The 19,071-nt window shown below is 43.2% G+C and overlaps 1 protein-coding gene across 1 annotated transcript in view; it reads left to right on the forward strand.

The window, feature by feature from the left end:
• Positions 1-19,071, forward strand: part of SH3BGRL2 (SH3 domain binding glutamate rich protein like 2) — a 48,799-nt gene that overhangs the window by 21,213 nt on the left and 8,515 nt on the right. Inside the window, exon 3 of the mRNA XM_064164050.1 lies at positions 4,126-4,311. Coding sequence (XP_064020120.1) covers positions 4,126-4,311 — 186 coding nt within the window. The remainder of the gene's footprint in view (positions 1-4,125; positions 4,312-19,071) is intronic.

A 19,071-nucleotide genomic window follows, 5' to 3' on the forward strand; every position in this document is an offset into this window, starting at 1 on the left:
ATAAGAGAGATGTTCCACTCCCTTAGTAATTTTTGTGTCTCTGCACTGGATTCTTTCAAGCAGTTCCCTAATGTCCTTCTTAAACTGAGTGGCCCAGAACTGGACAGAACGTTTGACATGTAGTACTCATGTTCAGAAAAACCTCAGTCTGTGTCTCTTTGGGCCTCTCTTGGATCTTTTTGTGGTGAAGGACAGTGGACGAGTTTGGTTTTGCAGCTTTTTGGGAGATAGTAAAAGGCATGCTGTCTTTGATACCAGCAGTGATGATGATGATGCAGCAATTTTGCTGTCGGTGGTGGTGCCTGACTTGCTGACAGTTACAGGAACTACCTTCTGCATGAAAAGGGGACTCTAAGGTATGCCTGAAAACACCCACCACTAGATGTGAGAAAAAGGAAGAAGACTAAGACATTGTGAAACCAATGTATGCAGCTCACTTCTTTAGAAAGAAATAATCACTTAGGGAGTTTTATCTTTGCACTATCTTGGGATGGCTGCCCTCTTATTTCAAAGAAACAATTATTCCATCAGCTTTACCTCCAAAAACTGTGGGTGTTTTTGTGGTTCTAAGCAACCTGATCTAGTTGGGGATATCCCTGCTTACTGCAGGGCAGCTGGACTAGATGACCTTTAAAGGTCCCTTCCAACCCAGTGCATTGTCTGATTCTGTGAGCTAGCACATGCATTTTAAAAGTCCTCCAATTTCCAAATGGTATCTAGGTCATATGATACCCCCAGGCATGATTCATCCACCTGGGCTTTATGCCAGTCAGCAACTGCATAGATCTGACATTTCAGGAATACTGTAGGATTATTAAAACTATATATAATTTTTTTCCCAAATAGCACTGTTTATGATAGCTATAAAAAATAGATGATATCATTTATAGTTCCTTTAAAAATGCAGCATATAACTTATGGTTCCTTTGTGAAAGAATTCATTTCATAGTATCATATTATGGAGTCATAGAATGAGTTAGGTTGGAAGAGACCTTAGACATCATCTACTCCAACCTTCCTGCCATGGGCAGAGATACTTCTCAACTAGACTTGGTTGCTCAAGGCCTCATCCAGCCTGGCCTTGAACACCTCCTGGGAAGAGGCATCCACAGCCTCTCTGGGCAGGCTATTGCCAAGTTCCACCACCCTCATACTGAAGAATTTCTTCCTAAGATCCAGTCTAACCCTGCTCTCCCTCAGCTTCAAACCATTCCCCCTTCTCCTGTCTCTAGACGTGCTTATGAAAAGTCCCTCTGCAGCCTTCCTGTAGGATCCCTTCAGGTACTGGAAGGCAGCTACCAGATCACCAGCTCTTCTCCAGGCTCAACAACCCCAGCTCCCTCAGGCTATCCTCATAGCAGAAACATTCCAGCCTTTGAATTATCCTTGTGACACTTACCTGGACTCAGTCCAACATTTTGATGTCCTTCTCATGATAGTTTCACCAAAATTGGATGCAGTATTTGAGGTGGGCTCTTGCAAGAGCAGAGTAAAGGTGAAGAATCCCAACTTTCTTTACCTGCTGGCCACACTCAATTTCATTAAGTAGATGGATCAAGTACAGTGTGGACTAAGGAGAATGCAGAGCAGACCTATCTGAGTGAACCCAGGCAGCTTTCCTCAGCCCTACAAACTTTAATTTCCAAAGTTACTATCTTAATGTAAAGTTCTACTGGGGCAGAAGTCACCTGCTTGAAGCACAGCTAGCTGTTAAGAGTTGAGCTTGGTTAGCTACAGTGAGCTAAAACCTGCCAGTGTGCTGCCTCTGTTGGGCTGTTGAATAAAGATGGGGATCTCTCCGAGGAGCAGAATCTCTATATGTTCACCACAAATCTCATGCATTTTTGGCCAGGGAAGTTCATTTTCAAGAGATGAGATCATGAATATTTTTAGGCACCTGCATTCTTCAGACAAGCTACTCTTAATTAAAGATTCAACCAGCCTTGCTCAAGGAGCTGTTGAGCTACATTTTAAAAGATGGGTATGTGTCTAGGAAAACAAAAGTCTGTGTAGCTGAGGCACCTTTTTTTTTCCAGAGGTACTGACATGTTTGTCTCAATGAGCACTTAGGGAGTAAGGGGTTTTATTGCTGTGACTTGCCAGGTTGCTGTGGTGGTTTGGGTGTTATCCACTCCCCCACACTTCAGAAGGTACCCCAGCTAACTCAGCTGGACTCCGGCAATATAAATGAAGCTCTTTATTTACAGCTACCACAAGATACAAGCAGCTATTTACAGTATATACAGTTATAGACAGAAATACACAAAGTAAAAAATAATACAGAAGCACAACTCCCCTCCCAGAAACCTGTGTCCCCAGGAGGGGCTCTCAACCACCCCTGCACCTTCCCCCTGCCCCTCTCAACCTTACCCCAGCCCTAGGAAGAAAAGAGGTTCAGCCAAGAGGTTAAGGAGCAAGGTTAATGGCAGTGAGGTTAGGGAGATGCAGCTCAGTCAAAGCCCAGCCCGAGAGTGAAGTCAAAAAAATGGCAAAAAGTGTTATCTAATCTTTACATTCTTCTTCAGCGAGACTCTGAGGGAAGGAGACATCACCAATGTTTTCCTTTCACAGCCAATTATCTACTTTTTCTTACCAAAACATTCTAGCCTGCTTCAAACTAGCACAGTTCCTTACCTTGCACTTGTAAGTGCCTATATGCTTAAAAAACATAGCTCCCAATGACTTTGAGAACCAGCTGTCTCTTTTAACTCCTACTTTTGGAAGTGTCTCATCAGATTTATTTTCAAAAGCATTTTTAGAGGGTTAAGGCTGAAATTACAGAATCACAGAATCAGTTTAGTTGGAAAAAACCTTCAAGATCATCAAGTCCAACCATTATCTCACACCAGGGTTACTACTATACCATATCCTTAGGCACCATATCTACATGGCTTTTAAATATGTCCATGAATGGTGATTCAACCACTTCCCTAGACAGCCTGTTCCAGTCTTGGAGAACCCTTTTGATAGAGAAGCTTTTCCTAATGTAATTTGATGCCATTTCTTCTGATCCTATCAATTGTGACTTGTGAGAAGAGACCAATACTCACCTCTCTACAGCCTCCTTTCAGGTAGTTGTAGAGAGCAACGAGGTCTCCCCTCAGCCTCCTTTTCTCCAGACTGAGCAATCCCAGTTCCCATAGCTGCTCCTCATAAGATGCAAGAGCAGTCTGAGAGGGGATCTTATTAATATCTATTAATAAGAGGAAAGGCACAGGCTCTTTTCAGTGGCACCCACTAATAGGACAAGGAGCAATGGATATAAGCTAGAACACAGGAATTTCTACCTCAACATGAGGAGAAACTTCTTTACTGTACAGGTACTGGAGCACTGGAACAGGCTGCCCAGAGAGGTTGTGGAGTCTCCTTCTTGAGACTTTTGAAGCCATCCTGAACATGTTCCTGTGTGGCCTGCCCTAGGTGATCCTGCTTTGGCAGGTGTGTTGGACCTGATGATCACTGGAGGCCTCTTTCCAATGCCTAACATTCTGTGATTCTGTGAAGGGTTGTTCTTCAGACTCTTCACCAGCTTTATTCTGCTTCTCTGGACACACTCCAGCACTGCTGAAGGAAATAGACAGCCAAGTGAAGAGGCTCTCACAACTGAAGTAAAGACACAGCACTCTGGAAATGAGGAAGTATAACCTCTACCAATGTAGTATCATAGAATCATAGAATGGTATGGGTTGGAAGGGACCTCCAAAGATAATTTAGTCCAAACCCTTCTCCAGTAAGCAGGGACATCCTCAATTAGATCAGGTTGCCTAGAGTCTTGTCGAGCCTCACCTTGAATATCTCCAGGGATGGGTCCTCAACCACCTCTCTAAGCAACCTCTTTCAGTGTTCCACCACTCTTATGGTGCAGAACTTGTTCTTAACATCCAATTTAAATCTCCTTTTCTCTAGTTTGCAGCCATTGTCTCTTGTCTTATCACTTATAAAGAATCAACAGTGTTTAACCTCTGTGAAATGAAAACAGAACAATTATTTTCTCATTTGCTTTCCATAGTTTGTGACTTCCCATCCCATAGCAGTGGGGTGGGAGAGGAGGAATGTTCTTGGGTTTTATCTGAGTTGTGGTGGATTTATTCTGAGTATTGGGTTGTTGGTTTTTTTTCCATCTAGATAAAGAAGAGGCAACAAGATGTGGTGAGGTTTCTAGAAGCCAATCGCATCGATTTTGAAGAAGTGGACATCACAATGTCAGAGGAGAAAAGGCAATGGATGTATAAAAACATTCCTGAGGATAAGCAGCCCGCGGAAGGCAACCCACTGCCGCCACAGATATTCAGTGATGATCGGTACTGTGGAGTAAGTAGCTGCCACACTTCTCAATCACAGGTTGGAAGGGGCCTCCAGAGATCATCAAGTCCAACCTCCTGCCAAATGCAGGATCTTCTAGGGCAGTCCACACAGGAATGTATCCAGGCAGGTTTAGAAAGTCTCCAGAGAAGGAGACTCCACAGTCCCCCTGGACAGCCTGTTTCAATGCTCTGTCACCCTCACTGGAAAGAAGTTTCTCCTTATGTTGAGAGGTAACCTTCTATGTTCAAGTTTGCATCCATTCTCGTTGTCTTATTGCTGCAAATCTCCAAAAAGAGATTGGCCACATCTATTTCATACCCACCCCTCAGATATATATAGGCATTGATCAGATCCCCTCTCAGTCTTCTCTTCTCAAGACTAAACAGTCCACAGATCTCTCAGTCTCTCTTCATAGAGGACATGCTCAACCTCCCCCCAGTTATTGTGGCTCTCGCTTGGATTCTCTCCAGCAGATATTAGTATACACTGGGGGCCAGTTAAAAACTGTGACTTGCTGTTGAGCCTTCTCTAGGAGTGTGTGAAATAATGTTGGGAAATTGGGGTGACAGAATCGGGTAATGATCACACAGAGAAAACTCAGGATATTCATCTCATTCATCCTAAGGTTGTCTTCAGCTACTTGATTTCCTCCACAAATGCAGAAATTTCTGATGTCATTGCAGAATCATAGAATGGTTTGGATTGGAAAGGAACTTAAATATCATCCACTTCCAACTGCCCTGGTATGGGCAGAGACATCTTCCACAAGACCAGGTTGCTCAAGGCCATCCAGCCTGGTCAAGAATACCTCTAGTGAGGGTGCATCTATAGCCTCCCTGGGCAACTGTTTTTGTGTCTCACCACCTTTCCTAATCTCCAGTCTAAATCTGCCTTCAATCCACCCCCTCTCATTCTATCACTACATGCCCTTTCCAACTTTCTTATAGGCCCTCTTCAGGTACTGGAAGGCCACACTCTTGCGGCCTGTCCCTGCAGGGAAGGTCTTTGTTGCCTCCTCTGGACCTGCTCCAACAGTTCAATGTCCTTCTTTTGCTGGGGGCACCAACAATTCAATGTGTTTGTTTTATTTGGGGCATCATAACTGGAGGCAGGTGGTGTCTCCTGAGAGCAGAGGAAGAGAATCACCTCCTTTGTCCTGCTGGTCACACTTCTGATACAACCCAGGATACAGTTGGCCTTTTGGGCTGCAAGTGCAGATTGCCACCTCATGTTGAGGTTCTCATTAGTTGTGCTTCATGTACAATGTTTTCATTGTAAACATCCTTATGAGGCCACTCTAAGCTGGAAATTTGTGGTTTCCTTCCTTCCTGGGCCTCATCCAAGCATAAAAATTCATTAGGAAATCTTAGCAGAGTAAAAGAGAACATTGGCTGGATTGAATTATATTGTCATGGTAATTAAGCTCCTTCTCTGCTGCTGTCCTAGTGTGAATTTCATTTATACTCAGAAAGCCTTTATGCAGTCAGAGACTCTAGGATAAATGAAAACTCTTTACTGCTTGAATTGCAGAACAGCTTTATTTTTCCCTATCAGAGAGCAGCTTGATATTTGTCTTCCTCTGCTGAAAGACTGCTAAGCATGAGGGTCTGTGATTCTGACAACAGACTGACAGGTGGACTGATTTCTCTGATAGTGTGAGCTGCAGTAACTTCCCATCTGCCGGTGCAAGCTGAAGCTGTAGCCTTTGATACGTTAAGAGTGACACCATGTGAATATTTTACTCTCCTGCTTAGCCAGCTCTGAGTCTCATGCACTGTAGTTGTCTGGGAGCCTCTTCATAGAACTTTTACTCACCTTTGAACAAAATGTGATAAAAAGACCACTACTAGGCCCTCTTTGTCTTACTGTGTCTTTCCATGCTTAACTCTGTAACTTCTGCATCCTTTAAGAGGCAGATTTGAAGTACCTGCTAAACTAGCTGATGGGAAAAGGAGATTAAGAAAGTAGCTGGGCAAGGCTGATCTGTGAATTCAGTGAAAGAGTGAGGTGAGGAAAAGGATCTCTCTAGTTATAATAGCTGGCCAGTGTAAATGTAGGAATTATATGGGTTTCTGTCTACAGTGTGGTGAAGATACACTCAGGCGTGTTCTTAGTCCCTACCAGACTCACCAGTGCTGCTTCTAGCTAATGGGTCATTGAGATCTCCTGAGAACCTGTGACTACAATGCAATTGTTAGCTTAATGTAGGAAGTGCTTAAGAAATGATTGAGAATCTTCTGAAACAAACAGGTTTGGTATGATGAGGGAGGCTAACTGGCTTCTTGAAGTGAGGTGTTGAGCATCCCTCTGAGCAACCTGATCTAGATGAGGATGTCTGTGCATCCTGCAGGGGGGTTGCACTAGATGACCTTTGGAGGTCCCTTCCAACCCAAACCATTGTATGGTTCTATGGTTTGTATTGGCCTTGCTTACCTCATCAGTGTAGTTCATATCTCCCCACTTCCAGTTAAGAAATGGGACATGGAAGTGATTTGGACCCTCACTGAGAGAGCAGCCCTTCACTGACAAATAATGCTTTCATTTTTCTGTGTGATTTTACTTTGCCTGGCAAACACAATGTTTTAGGCTGTTCTTTCTTACCCTTCCAGCTTGTCTTTATAGCACCTAGTCTTAGAAATTGCTGTTTGGAAATAGCAAGGAAGAAGATGTCATGCAACATGTGAGATGATCCCATTAATCTGTCTGCTCAGCTGATAGCTGTTCTGGTTGAGCAGGGTTAATCCTATTACTAGACCTCACTGGCTGCATGAACATTTTTTAAAGAGCAAACATGGTTTGAAAGAAACTGTGTTTTCCAGGATGAAAGGAGAAGTATGTTCAAGATCTCCAGCATTGATCCATTAGCCTGCTGCAGTAGTTAATGAAGTTCTTAGGTAGTAGAGTGGAGGCAAAACATTATGCAGGAGGCAAAGTTCAGTGTAGGAAGGGAGGTTAAAATGCCACAATTAGATGAAGTCAGCAGGCATTACACATTTTCTCTGTCATTTCCACAGTGAGTGCTTCCATCTGTTTATCTTGACATAAATAACAAATCACTCAACTTAAACTGAAAAAAAAAAACCACTGACTTTTCTGCTAGCTGAGTTATAATTCCTGATTTGGGTCCAGTTTCTGATCCAATTTGCTCTGTTACCAAAGTTTATTTGTCAGTTCTACAGTCTCACAAGGAAACTGCCCATGTGCTTACTCTGGTTTGTGCAATGTAGCCAACAAGACAGACTTACTGACAGTGCAAACTGGTCAGACCCATTGCTGCTGTTCTAAACATGAGAGAGTTAGATGAGGCAAATTAAAAAGAGGTCCACTTTTTATTGTGGCTTAATATCATATTCATAGCCATATTGACTGAATAGGGCTGGGTGCTAGGTTGGACTGGGTGATCTTCGAGGTCTCTTCCGACCTGGTTGATTCTATGATTCTATGATGAATTTTTTTTGTGTTAGTAAAACCATGAATATTTTTTTCTTACTCTTGGTGGGTTTGGGTGGCTTATTTTGTTGTTGTTTTGTTTCCTTTTTTGTTTGTTTTGGGTTTTGTGTGTGTGTGTGTGTGTTTTATTTTTGTTGTTTTGCAGATGTGTTGTTTTTTTTTTTGGTGGGGTTTGTTTGTTTGTGTGGTTGTTTGGGTTTTTTATCCCTTTGTGTTCTCTTCAGTAGAAGACCTCAGTAGTACTCACAAGGGTAGTATCTCAGAACAGATTGTTTTGGCTAAGACATTACCATTTGAAACCATCACTTTTCAGAGTGTAACTGCAATACAGAGTAAGCTTGTCTTCAGTAAGACTCCAAACTGGACTGATGGAAGCCATTTGAACATGTGAGAGCTGGTGTAAAAGGAAAGAAAGATACACAAAGGTGGCCAACGCTTACTGCTTCACAAAGCATCTTGTACCACAGGGGGAGGAGGGATCCTTTTGGTACCAACTAACAAACTCTGTGTTTTGAAGCGTGAGCAGGACCTTGAAATCCAATGTAATTACAAATATGGTCATTAATCTGTCTTCTGCTTTTCTCAGTCTCCTGAGATGCACTCCCCAATTTTTCAGGAACAAGTTCTGCTCCTGGATTTTGAAATAAAGTACTCAGCAAGAACCATTTTTATTTCCTGTGAGGAAGCTAGGAGTTAGGAACACAAATCATTTTACTGATAATCTAGTACTGTGTCATAGCACTGACACTATGGTACTTTGTCTATTTTTATGACTTTACAATCTGTTGTTTGATCTTAGTGACATTGCTGTAACATTGTAAGTGTGTAGAGAAGAGAGTCTACGTTTCAGACAAGCAAGCACTGGAATGCCTACATTTTTTTGGGGAGTGGATTCCTGAGTGGAATTTGCAGCCCCCATCAGGGGCTTTAGCTTCTTCAAGTGGTAGATGAGGAGCCATAGGCACGTATATCCAAACAGGATTTGCAGTTGCCAGAACACTGGACGTGGCTCTTAAAGCAGAAAGAAAGAAATGCTGGAAGAGTGATGTCTGAAGTTAGGCCTGTGCCTCACACCTCACGCTTCTTCTTTCTGTGACCTTTCCACAATCAAATACACAACCCTTCTGAGAGTAGAAGTGATTCCTGGATCTTTCAAAGGCTTGGAATCTCCAGTTCTCAGTGCAACTCTAATTTTAACCCTACCAAGCTGCAAGACAGTGCTTTGAAACAGTGACAACTTTATAGGCAGAGATCTGCCAGTGATGTGAGCTTTCCTGAAATTTAGGCCAACCAAAATTTGAGGGAATCTGTTTCCAAGTGGGAGTTGGAGGAGAAGGGAAAATATTTACATAGCAGGCTGGCTCTTTTTCTTTTTTTTTTTTCTTTCTGATGTTTTTTTGTTCTTCCTTTTTTTCTCTTGGCAGCTACTCCTATGGTTTAGAGTGTTAGGGTAAGTCCCAGTAGAGTGCCTGTTGGGCAGCAGGAGAGACAGAGATGTGTGGTATTTATTGTACTTCCCTGAAATGTAATATATGGATATCAACTGCATCAAAACAGTGGGGCCTATAGACAAGAAAGAAATCAAAAAAGGCTGCTGAAAGAGGTGCAGTGTTCTTGAGAACCTGTTCAGTGCATAGGCAATTACTGTGGCACTGATTTCCTTGTGCTGTTAAGTATTAGTCTCTTCTGTGCTTTTTTAAGATCTTGGAAGAATTCATCCACATTTCTTTTCCTTCCTCTTTTTCATATGTGCCAAATGAGAAATGAGAAGCTAATCACTGCGCTTGAATGGGGGAGACCCTCCTGCACTTGGACTCCCAGTTTTAGAGGTGAAGGATATTGGCTCTTAGTTGATGTCTGTGTACCCTATCATGTTTGTCAAATGAATAGCAAACATCACATCAGTCTGAGTTTGATTTGTGCAAACCAGAGCTATAGCTAACATCTTCTCCCTTGTATTAGAAGTCTTTGTTTCTGGAAGTCAACCACTGAAGAGACCATAGAAATAAACACTTGGCCCTTAGGAGAGGAGTGCCAGGTTGTTTTGCAGAGTCATTTGTATAAGCTCTTTAAAAATCCTATGCAGAGGTGTTGTCAGGAGGTTAGAGCATTGAAAACTGGCATGTTTAGCTTATCCTGTGTTGTGCAGACAACATCTTATTTTTGTGTATTTATATTATATTATAGAAGTCTCCCACATGCACACACACACACATATAATCATTCTCTAAGGAGAGCTGTGCTGAGTAAGAGTTTTCCATTGTAATCCTAATCAGATCAGTAAATGAATGTCATCTGTTGTGGAGAACTGAACTGCCCTTTTCAGGAAGGATGCTAGCAGCTCATTCTCAATGGCATGCAGTATTAACTCAGTCAGGAGCAAAGTGCTGATGGAATACATTTGAATGATGAGTTCCCCACTAGTATTTGGAAGAGCAATTGTGTAAGAACAGAGAGAGATCATAGTGATATATTTAAAAAGTATTGACAGAGAGAAAGGAATTCAAAGAGCATGCCAACAGCCTCATCTTGTGAGTGCTGTCCAGTAGCCAGCGCATCTCAAAGGTCTGTGTGCAAGGCAGTGCAAGCTACATTTGGGTGAGTTCTTTGTTTTTCTCCTTTTTGGGGTGCTAAGGATTGTTTTATCTGCTTCTTGATGTGGTGAGCAATAAGGATTTGTCTGAGGTGATTAACAAGCTCAGTCTTTCTCTTGGTCTGAACTAAAAGCAAACAGCAACAAAGCCAAATTGCTCTTTCAAAGAAACATACTGGAAGGAATTATAGTCCCTGTCTTTGAAACTTTGTTAGATGTGATGTTCTCATAAACTGAGTTGCAGGAAAGGATAGCCAGCATCTGTATAATTGCTGACTGTAAATGAAATCTGCTTTGTGCTAATGTTTTACTTTAACCCGATGCCATCACGCTTGTGTTCTGTCCCTTGAAGCACAAGTAATTGTTTATGCTGACCTGCAGCAGTGCCAATTTTAACTTTGGTGTGCTGTAAAGAGTTTCTGCCAGCAGTGCCACTGTTTATTTAAACAAGCCTCAGTGTACCTTGCTTAGCAAAATGCTGAGCCAAATTCATTATGGCAGTGTCTGTAATCACATCACCGCAGCACTGGGAATATAGTGCACTAAGGTCTCCACATGACAGCTGGAATGTAGCTCATGCTTTAGCCAGGTTGAGCTTTGTGATCATGGCAGTTGCTATTGAGAGAAAGAGAAGATACCCTGGAAGTCGGATTTCTAAAAGGAGAATTCCCACAGACCAACGGTTTTCCTGGTGGGCTAAACTGACACAGACCCCATGTGAATACCAGAAAGACTTAAGACATTTATGTGATAATAAGAAGTTAAATCATAGAATTGCAGAGTGGTTTGGGTTAGGAAGGACCTTAAAGATTGCCTAGTTCCAACCACCTCTTCCCACCATATACAGGAGCACCTTCCACTAGACCAGGTTGTTCAATGCCCCATTCAGCCTGGCCTTTAAGGCCTTTAACACCTTCAGGAAGGGGGCATCCACAACCACCCTGGGCAACCTGTTCCAGTGTCTCACCATCCTTACTGTAAAGTAAAGAATTTTTTTTCTAATACCCAGTCTAAATCTCCCCTCCTCAAGCTTCAATCCATTCCCTCTCATGCTATCACTACTTGTCAAGAGTCCCTCTCCAGCTTTCCTGTAGCCTCCTTCAGGTATTGGAAGGCTACTATAAGGTCTCTCTAGAGCTGCCTTTTCTCCAGGCTGAACAGCCCCAACTCTCACGGTCTGTCTCCATAGGGGAGGTGCTCCAGCCCTCTGATCATCTTCATGTCCTCTTCTGGACCTGCTCCAACAGTTTGATGTCCTTCTTCTGGGGGCATCAGAACTGGACGCACTGCTCCAGGTGGGAAATCTAGATATCCTGAGTGCTTGTCCACTAGCTCAGAAACGAAGCTGCTCTTAGTTATAGCAGCACACAGGCAGTAGCTGGCTGTGGGGATTTCTGTGTCATTTTCTATGCATTGAATTCTCCTGCCTTAGATTAATCTGGTTTTAAAAAGGTGCAGAGCAACCACAGCACCTTTAATTTCAGGTTAAACTGCAAGAATTCGGATGTTGAAAACAAAGCTATGTAAGTGTGAGGCTTCTGGGGTTTTGTGGCTTGGGTTTGTTTTGGTTTTTGCCCTTTTGCCAGCATAGTAAGTGGACAATATCACTTGAACTTGCTGATTATTTTAAAACTTTGTGTAAGATGCAACTTAGATAACTTCAGGAGTTTTAAAAGTGTGAGACTGAAGGTCTTGCTAGCAGAGTTTTGTCCCAACAATATCCATAAGCAGATACCTAGGAATGACTCCAGGCAAGTCAAGCATCTAAAATACTTCTCTTGAGTATCTTCCCTGGCTCTAATGATTTTCTCCTGAAATTTCACTTTAATGTATTAATAATTATTACATTTCTTCACTATGAACTTCAGCCTTCTGGTGAAGCCCTGTAAATGTTTAATATCTGGCAATGTGTTTCATGGGTCCACTGAGCTCTACATCCAGTACATCTGGCCACCACAGTGAGCTTCATAGCCTTCCTGTCATTACCACCTAGGGTAATTTTGCTCCAGAAGACCTTTTTCAACCACAGCCTGCCTCTCTGTCCCAGTTTAGAGTCCCTCAGCAGGGCCAGGGAAAGCAAAGAAAAAGCTTCATGCCATGCAAGGCCAGCAAGGTTTTGTTGATCTGTAGGTAAGCTGTTGAAACTTCTGTACAGTTTTCTTTGATTATTTTCAACAAAGCAAGAGCTTCTTAGGTCAGCTACTTCATTCTCCACTACCTTGTAAAGCATCTTTGATGCTGTAACCATTCCAGTGGTAAAACAGAGGGGCTGTAACTTGCTTAAACTACTTGGTGGAATATCAAGCTGCCGTTGACTTTAAAGTGAGGGTGAGGAGCCAGGTCTGAAGCAGTCAGATGGCTGTTATCCTGCTGAGAAGTTTTTTCTGATTTGCAGTAGCTTTTCACTTGCCTTATTTATACTCCTGTCACTTCTCTATCCCCTCAAACCATCCCGAGAGACATCTTTTCCTCCTAAGTGGCATTTGTTGTTCTTAGCAACCTTTCATACCTCTGTCATTGTGATTTATCACCTGTATTTTTGGCTTTTCAGCTCTTCCCTGTGTCACTGATGATTCATGTTCACTGTCTCTACGTCCCCTTAGTTTCGGTAGCCTCCATCAGCTACTGCTGCTGCCAGAATTGTTTAAACTAGTAATGTCCAATTAGCAGCTGTGTAAAGCACCAAGGATCAGAATTTAAAGCGATAAAGTCAAAATTATACTTCAAAGACAACTTTTGAAGTGGGGCAGTGGCTGGCAGTTTGCCTTGCTGGTGTATTTTTAAGTTAACAGCTGCTTTCTGAATGCCTGCAAGGCAGCAGTGGGAGCCACTTCCTTGCAGAGGGGCGGGACAGCACCACTCACCTGATCCCAGCAAAGCTGCTGCGCTCCCTGGCTTAGCAGATCTGCTTGGAACAATAACTTGCTAGTGGTAGTAAAGCCTGGTGCAGAAGTAGGGAACTACTTGTGTGCCAAAACCAGTGTGTGATGGTGTCCTCCCTCTGTGGAAGCCAATGCCTCATGGAGTTTTTCCAAGGGTATCTTGTTGTCTTGCAAGGAAGCTGAGCTCTTACCTGTGCATGAAGCTAAGCATGGCACCGTTTTCCTCCTTCATCCTCTGCATCTACTGGTGGTAGCAGTGAGATGTTTTTCACAAGACAAGAATTTTCATGTCCTCACCCATGGATTTAGTGTGGCCCACATCTTCACAGACATTCCTCATGAAGATAGGGTCAAAGGCAGGATCTTTTTTGGAACTCCTGTTATCTTGCCTGTATTTCAGGGAAAGCCAGGGATGCCCACTTTGAACTGCTTCCACATGCCAAAACACAGCTGATGAGTCCTTGAGCTCCCCAAGATCTCAAGGCCTCAAAAAACTTTTAAGAATCTATCATACTAAAGTGTTTTCTTCCAACTTTTATAGGACAGTTATGCATTTTTAGAACATTTTATCTCTATTTCACATTTGGACATTTTGGGGTGATGAGTTTTCATTGCAGACATTAGTAGGAACATTCTCCTATTTATGATTTTACTGCCACTTTATCTAGAAGTGTGATGCTCCTTCCCCCCATTCCCCATGAAAGTAGGAAAGTCTCAGTAGCATTTTAATATGTTTTGCAGTGCAGATATTTCAAAACCTCAGGGAGGTTGCTTCTGGTGGGTAATCTCTGGTGGTTATTAAATTGTCTTCTCCTTTTAAAGTGAATCAGTCCACTGGGGTTTGAGCTCTTCTGTGCAGACACTGAGTTTAGCTCATTGTTTTAACCTTCATGATTTTTTCAGTAAGTGAATCCATGTTTGATAATCTGTGAAAAAGGGGAAAAACCATAGTAAATCAAAAGTACTTCTGGAAGTAAAAATTGGTAACTAGCACTAGCAGAAAGCTTTTTTATGAATTAAGTCTTAAATTACTTAACAGAGGTTAAGGTAAACAGATGTTTGAGGATATTGGTGGATTAGCTGAGTCACAAAGTCATTGCCACAGCCAAGAATGCAGCCTTATTCCTTATGGCATCGTTTTCAGGCTGTGAATCCTTCCCTGCCCTGTTTTGCACAGAATCACAGAATGTCAGGAGTTGGAAGGATCCTCCAGAGATCATTGAGCCCAAACACCCCACCAGAGCAGGTTCACCCAGGGCAGGCTGCACAGAAACATATCCAGGTGCCTTTTGATAGTCTTCAGAGAAGGAAATCCACAGCCTGTGCCAATTCTCCACCACCCTCACAGCTAAAATAGTGTCTCCTTGTGCTGAAGTGGAACCTCCTTTGTTCCAGCTTGTACCCATTATGCCTTGTCCTAACACTGGACACCACTGAATAGAGACCATCACCTTCGCCCTAACACCCACCCCTCAGGTATTTATAGACATTGATCAGATCCCCTTTCAGCCTTCTCTTCTCCAGACTAAACAGCTCCAGGTCTCTTAGTCTTTATTCACAACAGAGATATTCCAGTCTCTCAGTCATCCCAGGGAGGTGGTGGAAGCCCCATCCCTGGAGGTGTTTAAGGCCAGGCTGCATGAGACTCTAGACAGCCTGATTTAGTGTGAGGTGTCCCTGCCCTTGGCAGGGGCATTGGAACTAGATCCCAGCTGTCCCTTCCAACCCTGACTGATTCTATGATCCTCGTAGCTCTCCACTGGACACTCTTCAATAGATCCCTGTCTCACTTGACCTGGGGAGCCCAAAACTGTACAGGGTATTCCAGGTGTGGTCTCAGCAGAGCAGGGCAGAGGGGGAGAAGAACCTCCTTACACCTGCTGGACACTCTTTTCTTCATGCAGCCCAGGATATTTCTTTCCAGTTTATTAAAAGAAGAGTGACAAGTCCACGAGAGGCAATCTTAGAGCAGCAGTGGCGTTGCTTTCAGTCCTGTGTTTCAGTACATCTTAGGCTACAGCCAAGTTTTGACATCTGTCTAATTTATTTGGATTTACCTTCTGGCTATTAGTTGTAAATTTATGTTAATTCAGAAGTTAGAATCAGTTAATCACCTGTTATTTTAAAATGAATGCCAAAGTGTCTGTTCCCCCTGTTTAATTGTATGTTTAATTTCAAACCTAGGCAGAACAGACCACACCTAAAATTAACAGTGAGAGAACCTCAAACTCTGTCTAATACATTCATATGTTATCATTTTCAGCAGTGATGGAAACAGTTCTGTGCTCATAATGATAAGCAACATCTGTCTGCAAAGTCTGTGTTCCAGTCTATGATGCTGATCGTTGCAGGAGTTTCTATCTCTCTTTGCCCCAAAACTCCCTTATTTTTATGCCCTTGTGGCCAAGAAGATCAATGGTATCCCTGGGTGCATTAGAGTGTGTCCAGGAAGTCAAGAGAGGTTCTCCTCCTCTACTCTGCCCTAGTGAGACCACATTTGGAGTACTGTATCCAGTTCTGGGCTCCCCAGTTCAAGATAGACAGGGAAATACTGAGAGTCCAACAGAGGGTGGTGAGGGTGATTAAGGGACTGGAACCTCTGTCTTATGAGGAAAGGCTGAGAGACCTGGGGCTGTTCAGGCTGGAGAAGAGAAGACTGAGAGGGGATCTCACTAATGTTTACAAATATCTGAAGGGTGCATATCAAGAAGAAGGGGACAGTTTCTTTTCAGTGGTGCCCTGTGATAGGGCAAAGGTCATCAGACACAAACTGGAACACAAGAAGCTCCTCCTCAGCTTGAGGAAAAACTTCTTTGCTCTGAAGGTGCCAGAACACTGGAACAGGCTGCCCAGAGTCTCCTTCTCTGAAGATTTTCAAAATCTGCTTGGATGTGCTCCTGTGTGACCTGCCCTAGGTGATGCTGCTTAAGCAGGGGAGTTGGACTAGATGACCTTCAGAGGTCGCTTCCAGCTGCTACCATTCTGTGATGCTATGATCCTTCTGGCAGTGAAAGCAAATAAAATTGACTCTTCTCATAGAATGAAATGAATAGATGGTATTCACTGGAATTTGTGTGTCACACATGGAGAAATCAGAGAGAAAATATGTATAGGCATGTATAGAGGTAGACATGTGTCTATGAAGGTGGAAAAGGATCAGCAGACAGAAAGCTTAGTCATAGAATCATAGAATGGTCAGGGTTGGAAGTGACCTCCAAAGATCACCTAGCCCAACCCTCTCTGCAGTCAGCAGGGACATCCTCAGCTAGATCAGGCTGTCCACCTTGGGTATTTCCAACACTTTCCTGGACAACCTGTTCCAGTGCTCCACCACCCTCCTAGTAAAGAATTTGTTACTAACATTCAATCTAAATCTGCTCTTGTCTAGTTTGAAGCCATTGCCCCTCATCCTGTCACTGCAGGCCTTTGGAAACAGTCTCTCTCCATCCTTCTTGTAGTCCCTTCAGGTACTGGAAGGCTGCTATTAGGTCTCCCTGGAGCTTTCTCTTCTCCAGGCTGACCAAGCCCAGCCTGTCCCTCAGCAGAGGTGCTCCAAACTCCTGATTATTTTCATAGCCCTCCATCAAATCCATTTCCTTCCTATATTGAGGCCTCCAGACTGGGACACAGTACTCCAGATGAGGTCTCACCAGGAACAGACTGATTGCCCTGGTCTGTACCACAGCAATATACCATGTTTTAAGAAGACAATGACAAAAAGCCATCTTTAGGAGGTTTACTCTTTCTGCTTATATCATCTACAATGTCTGAGGCCTGATGACCTTCACACACTCCTGTTGGCCTCTCTGTGTCTTGCATGCTTTTAGTATAGAAGATTAGGCAGGGAACCTGCCTCTGTGCAGCTTGCTTTTTTTCTCTAGGGTGAGAATATTCAAATGATTATTCAAGAGCAAAGTGTCTCTGTGCTAGGACAGTTGTGTTCACATCAGTACAGCAGGGTATCATTATGGAAAGCATCCTTGTCTAGTGCACCATAAAGGTTTTAAGAGAAATTCTGCACATCTGCAGGATGATTATGGATCTTGTGGGAACTATATTATCCTTGCTATGGTGACTATTTATTTCTGTCCAAGCAATCTCTTCTTCTGTGTAGGTGAAGAGATAAAAAGGAGGACAAAGAGGAGTAAAAGTCTTCATGTTTAAGCACATCCTTTCCTTACAATTTTATTTTACAGAATACCAACCACCCTTCTGCAAGGATGTGATTTGGTACACCTTGTAATTGGGTCTGGCAGGTGGAATGAGAGGCTGTTCAGGAGTTCTCTCTATGTTGTGAAGGCTCAGAGAAATATTGGGAAGCAGAATGCTTGCCCAAACCTTTTTCCCTTCCTGCTTCAGACTGGGAGAAGACAAAATGTAAGCACGAGTGGATATTGGCTAGGCATGAGTAAATGCTGGTTGGAAGAGAAAAGGAAGTTCCTAATCTTTGTATATCTTACGACAGCCTTCCAAGAACAGAGGGGGCAGAGGAAGATTTCTGCTTTTCAGTTACAGCTGCTTCTGTTTATCTCACATGGTCATCCATGAGTGTAGGGTGGTTTGTAAGGTTTCAGGTTCAAGAGAAGGCAAGAGTGGGCAAAGCAGCTGCTGCTGCAGCAAAGTTCATAGGTCACAGGATGTTTGGGGTTGTATCTTTGAGTCCAACCCCCCTGCCAGATCAGGACCATATAATCTAGTGCTGGTCATGTAGGAATGCGTCCAGACAGGTCTTGAAAGTCTCTAGAGAATGAGACTCCACAACCTCTCTGAGCAGCCTGCTCCAGTGCTCTGTGACCCTTACAGTACAGTTCTTCTTCATGTTGAGGTGGAACTGCCTGTGCTATAGTTTACATTCATTGCCCCTTGTCCTGTCACAGGGCACAAGTGAGGAGAGGCTGTCTCCTTCTTCTTGATACCAGCCCTCATGTATTTATAAACATTTATTACATCCCCTCTCAGTCTCCTCTAGGCTAAACACCCCCAGAGCTCTCAGCCTTTCCTCATAATGCAGTGCTCCAGTCCCTTAATCATCCTTCTAGCCCTCTGTTGGACTCTCTCAAGTAGATCCCCGCCCCTCTTGAACTGGGGGGGGACCAGACTGGTCAGTGTATTGTAAGTGGGGCCTCACTAGGGCAGAGTAGAGGGGGAGGAGAACCTCCCTTGATCTGCTGGACACACTCTTCTTAAGTTGAGGTTGAAGTGACAGTGAGAGATAAGCGGTCAAAATGTAGTGAAATTAGAGCCAAAGAGTGCTTAATAGGAGTCAGCTGCATTGGGAATGACTGTTACACAGATGGGAAGCTTGTGGAGGCAAGGAGACTGCCTGGTACTATTGTGTGTTGAAAGCATGTATGTGCAGAGCCAATATTTAAAGGGATTTCTCACAATCCCTAGCAGAACCACTAATTTTAGATATTTAGAGATAATTGATATGTAGGGAAAAGACCATACCTGAAATTGCCTGACATTTACAGAGTATTTGATGTGTCAGGAATGGTTAAGTAAGGATCAGTGCTTCCATTTTGCAGTCATGTTGTAGAGGAAGAGTCTGAACTGGATGCTTTATTGTTTCCTAGTGGCCATACAGGAAATCTTTGCCAAACCACAAAGAGGACCTGAAACTTCCTGGCTTCTTGCCATGTGCCAGATCCATTCACTAGACTGCTCTCTGTTCCTTTATTTTCCTTGAAAACTGACTATTGTCAGCATATCTGGTGATAGAAGAGTAGCAGGTGTCTAATGCAAGAAATAAATCAGTGAAAGTAGTAACACCAGGAGCAGAACTTGATCTTAAGCAGCTGAAACATAAAAGGATCTTAATCATGATAATGAAGCCTGCTT

This window comes from Pogoniulus pusillus, chromosome 25 (assembly GCF_015220805.1).
Source record: "Pogoniulus pusillus isolate bPogPus1 chromosome 25, bPogPus1.pri, whole genome shotgun sequence".
NCBI lineage: Eukaryota > Metazoa > Chordata > Aves > Piciformes > Lybiidae > Pogoniulus > Pogoniulus pusillus.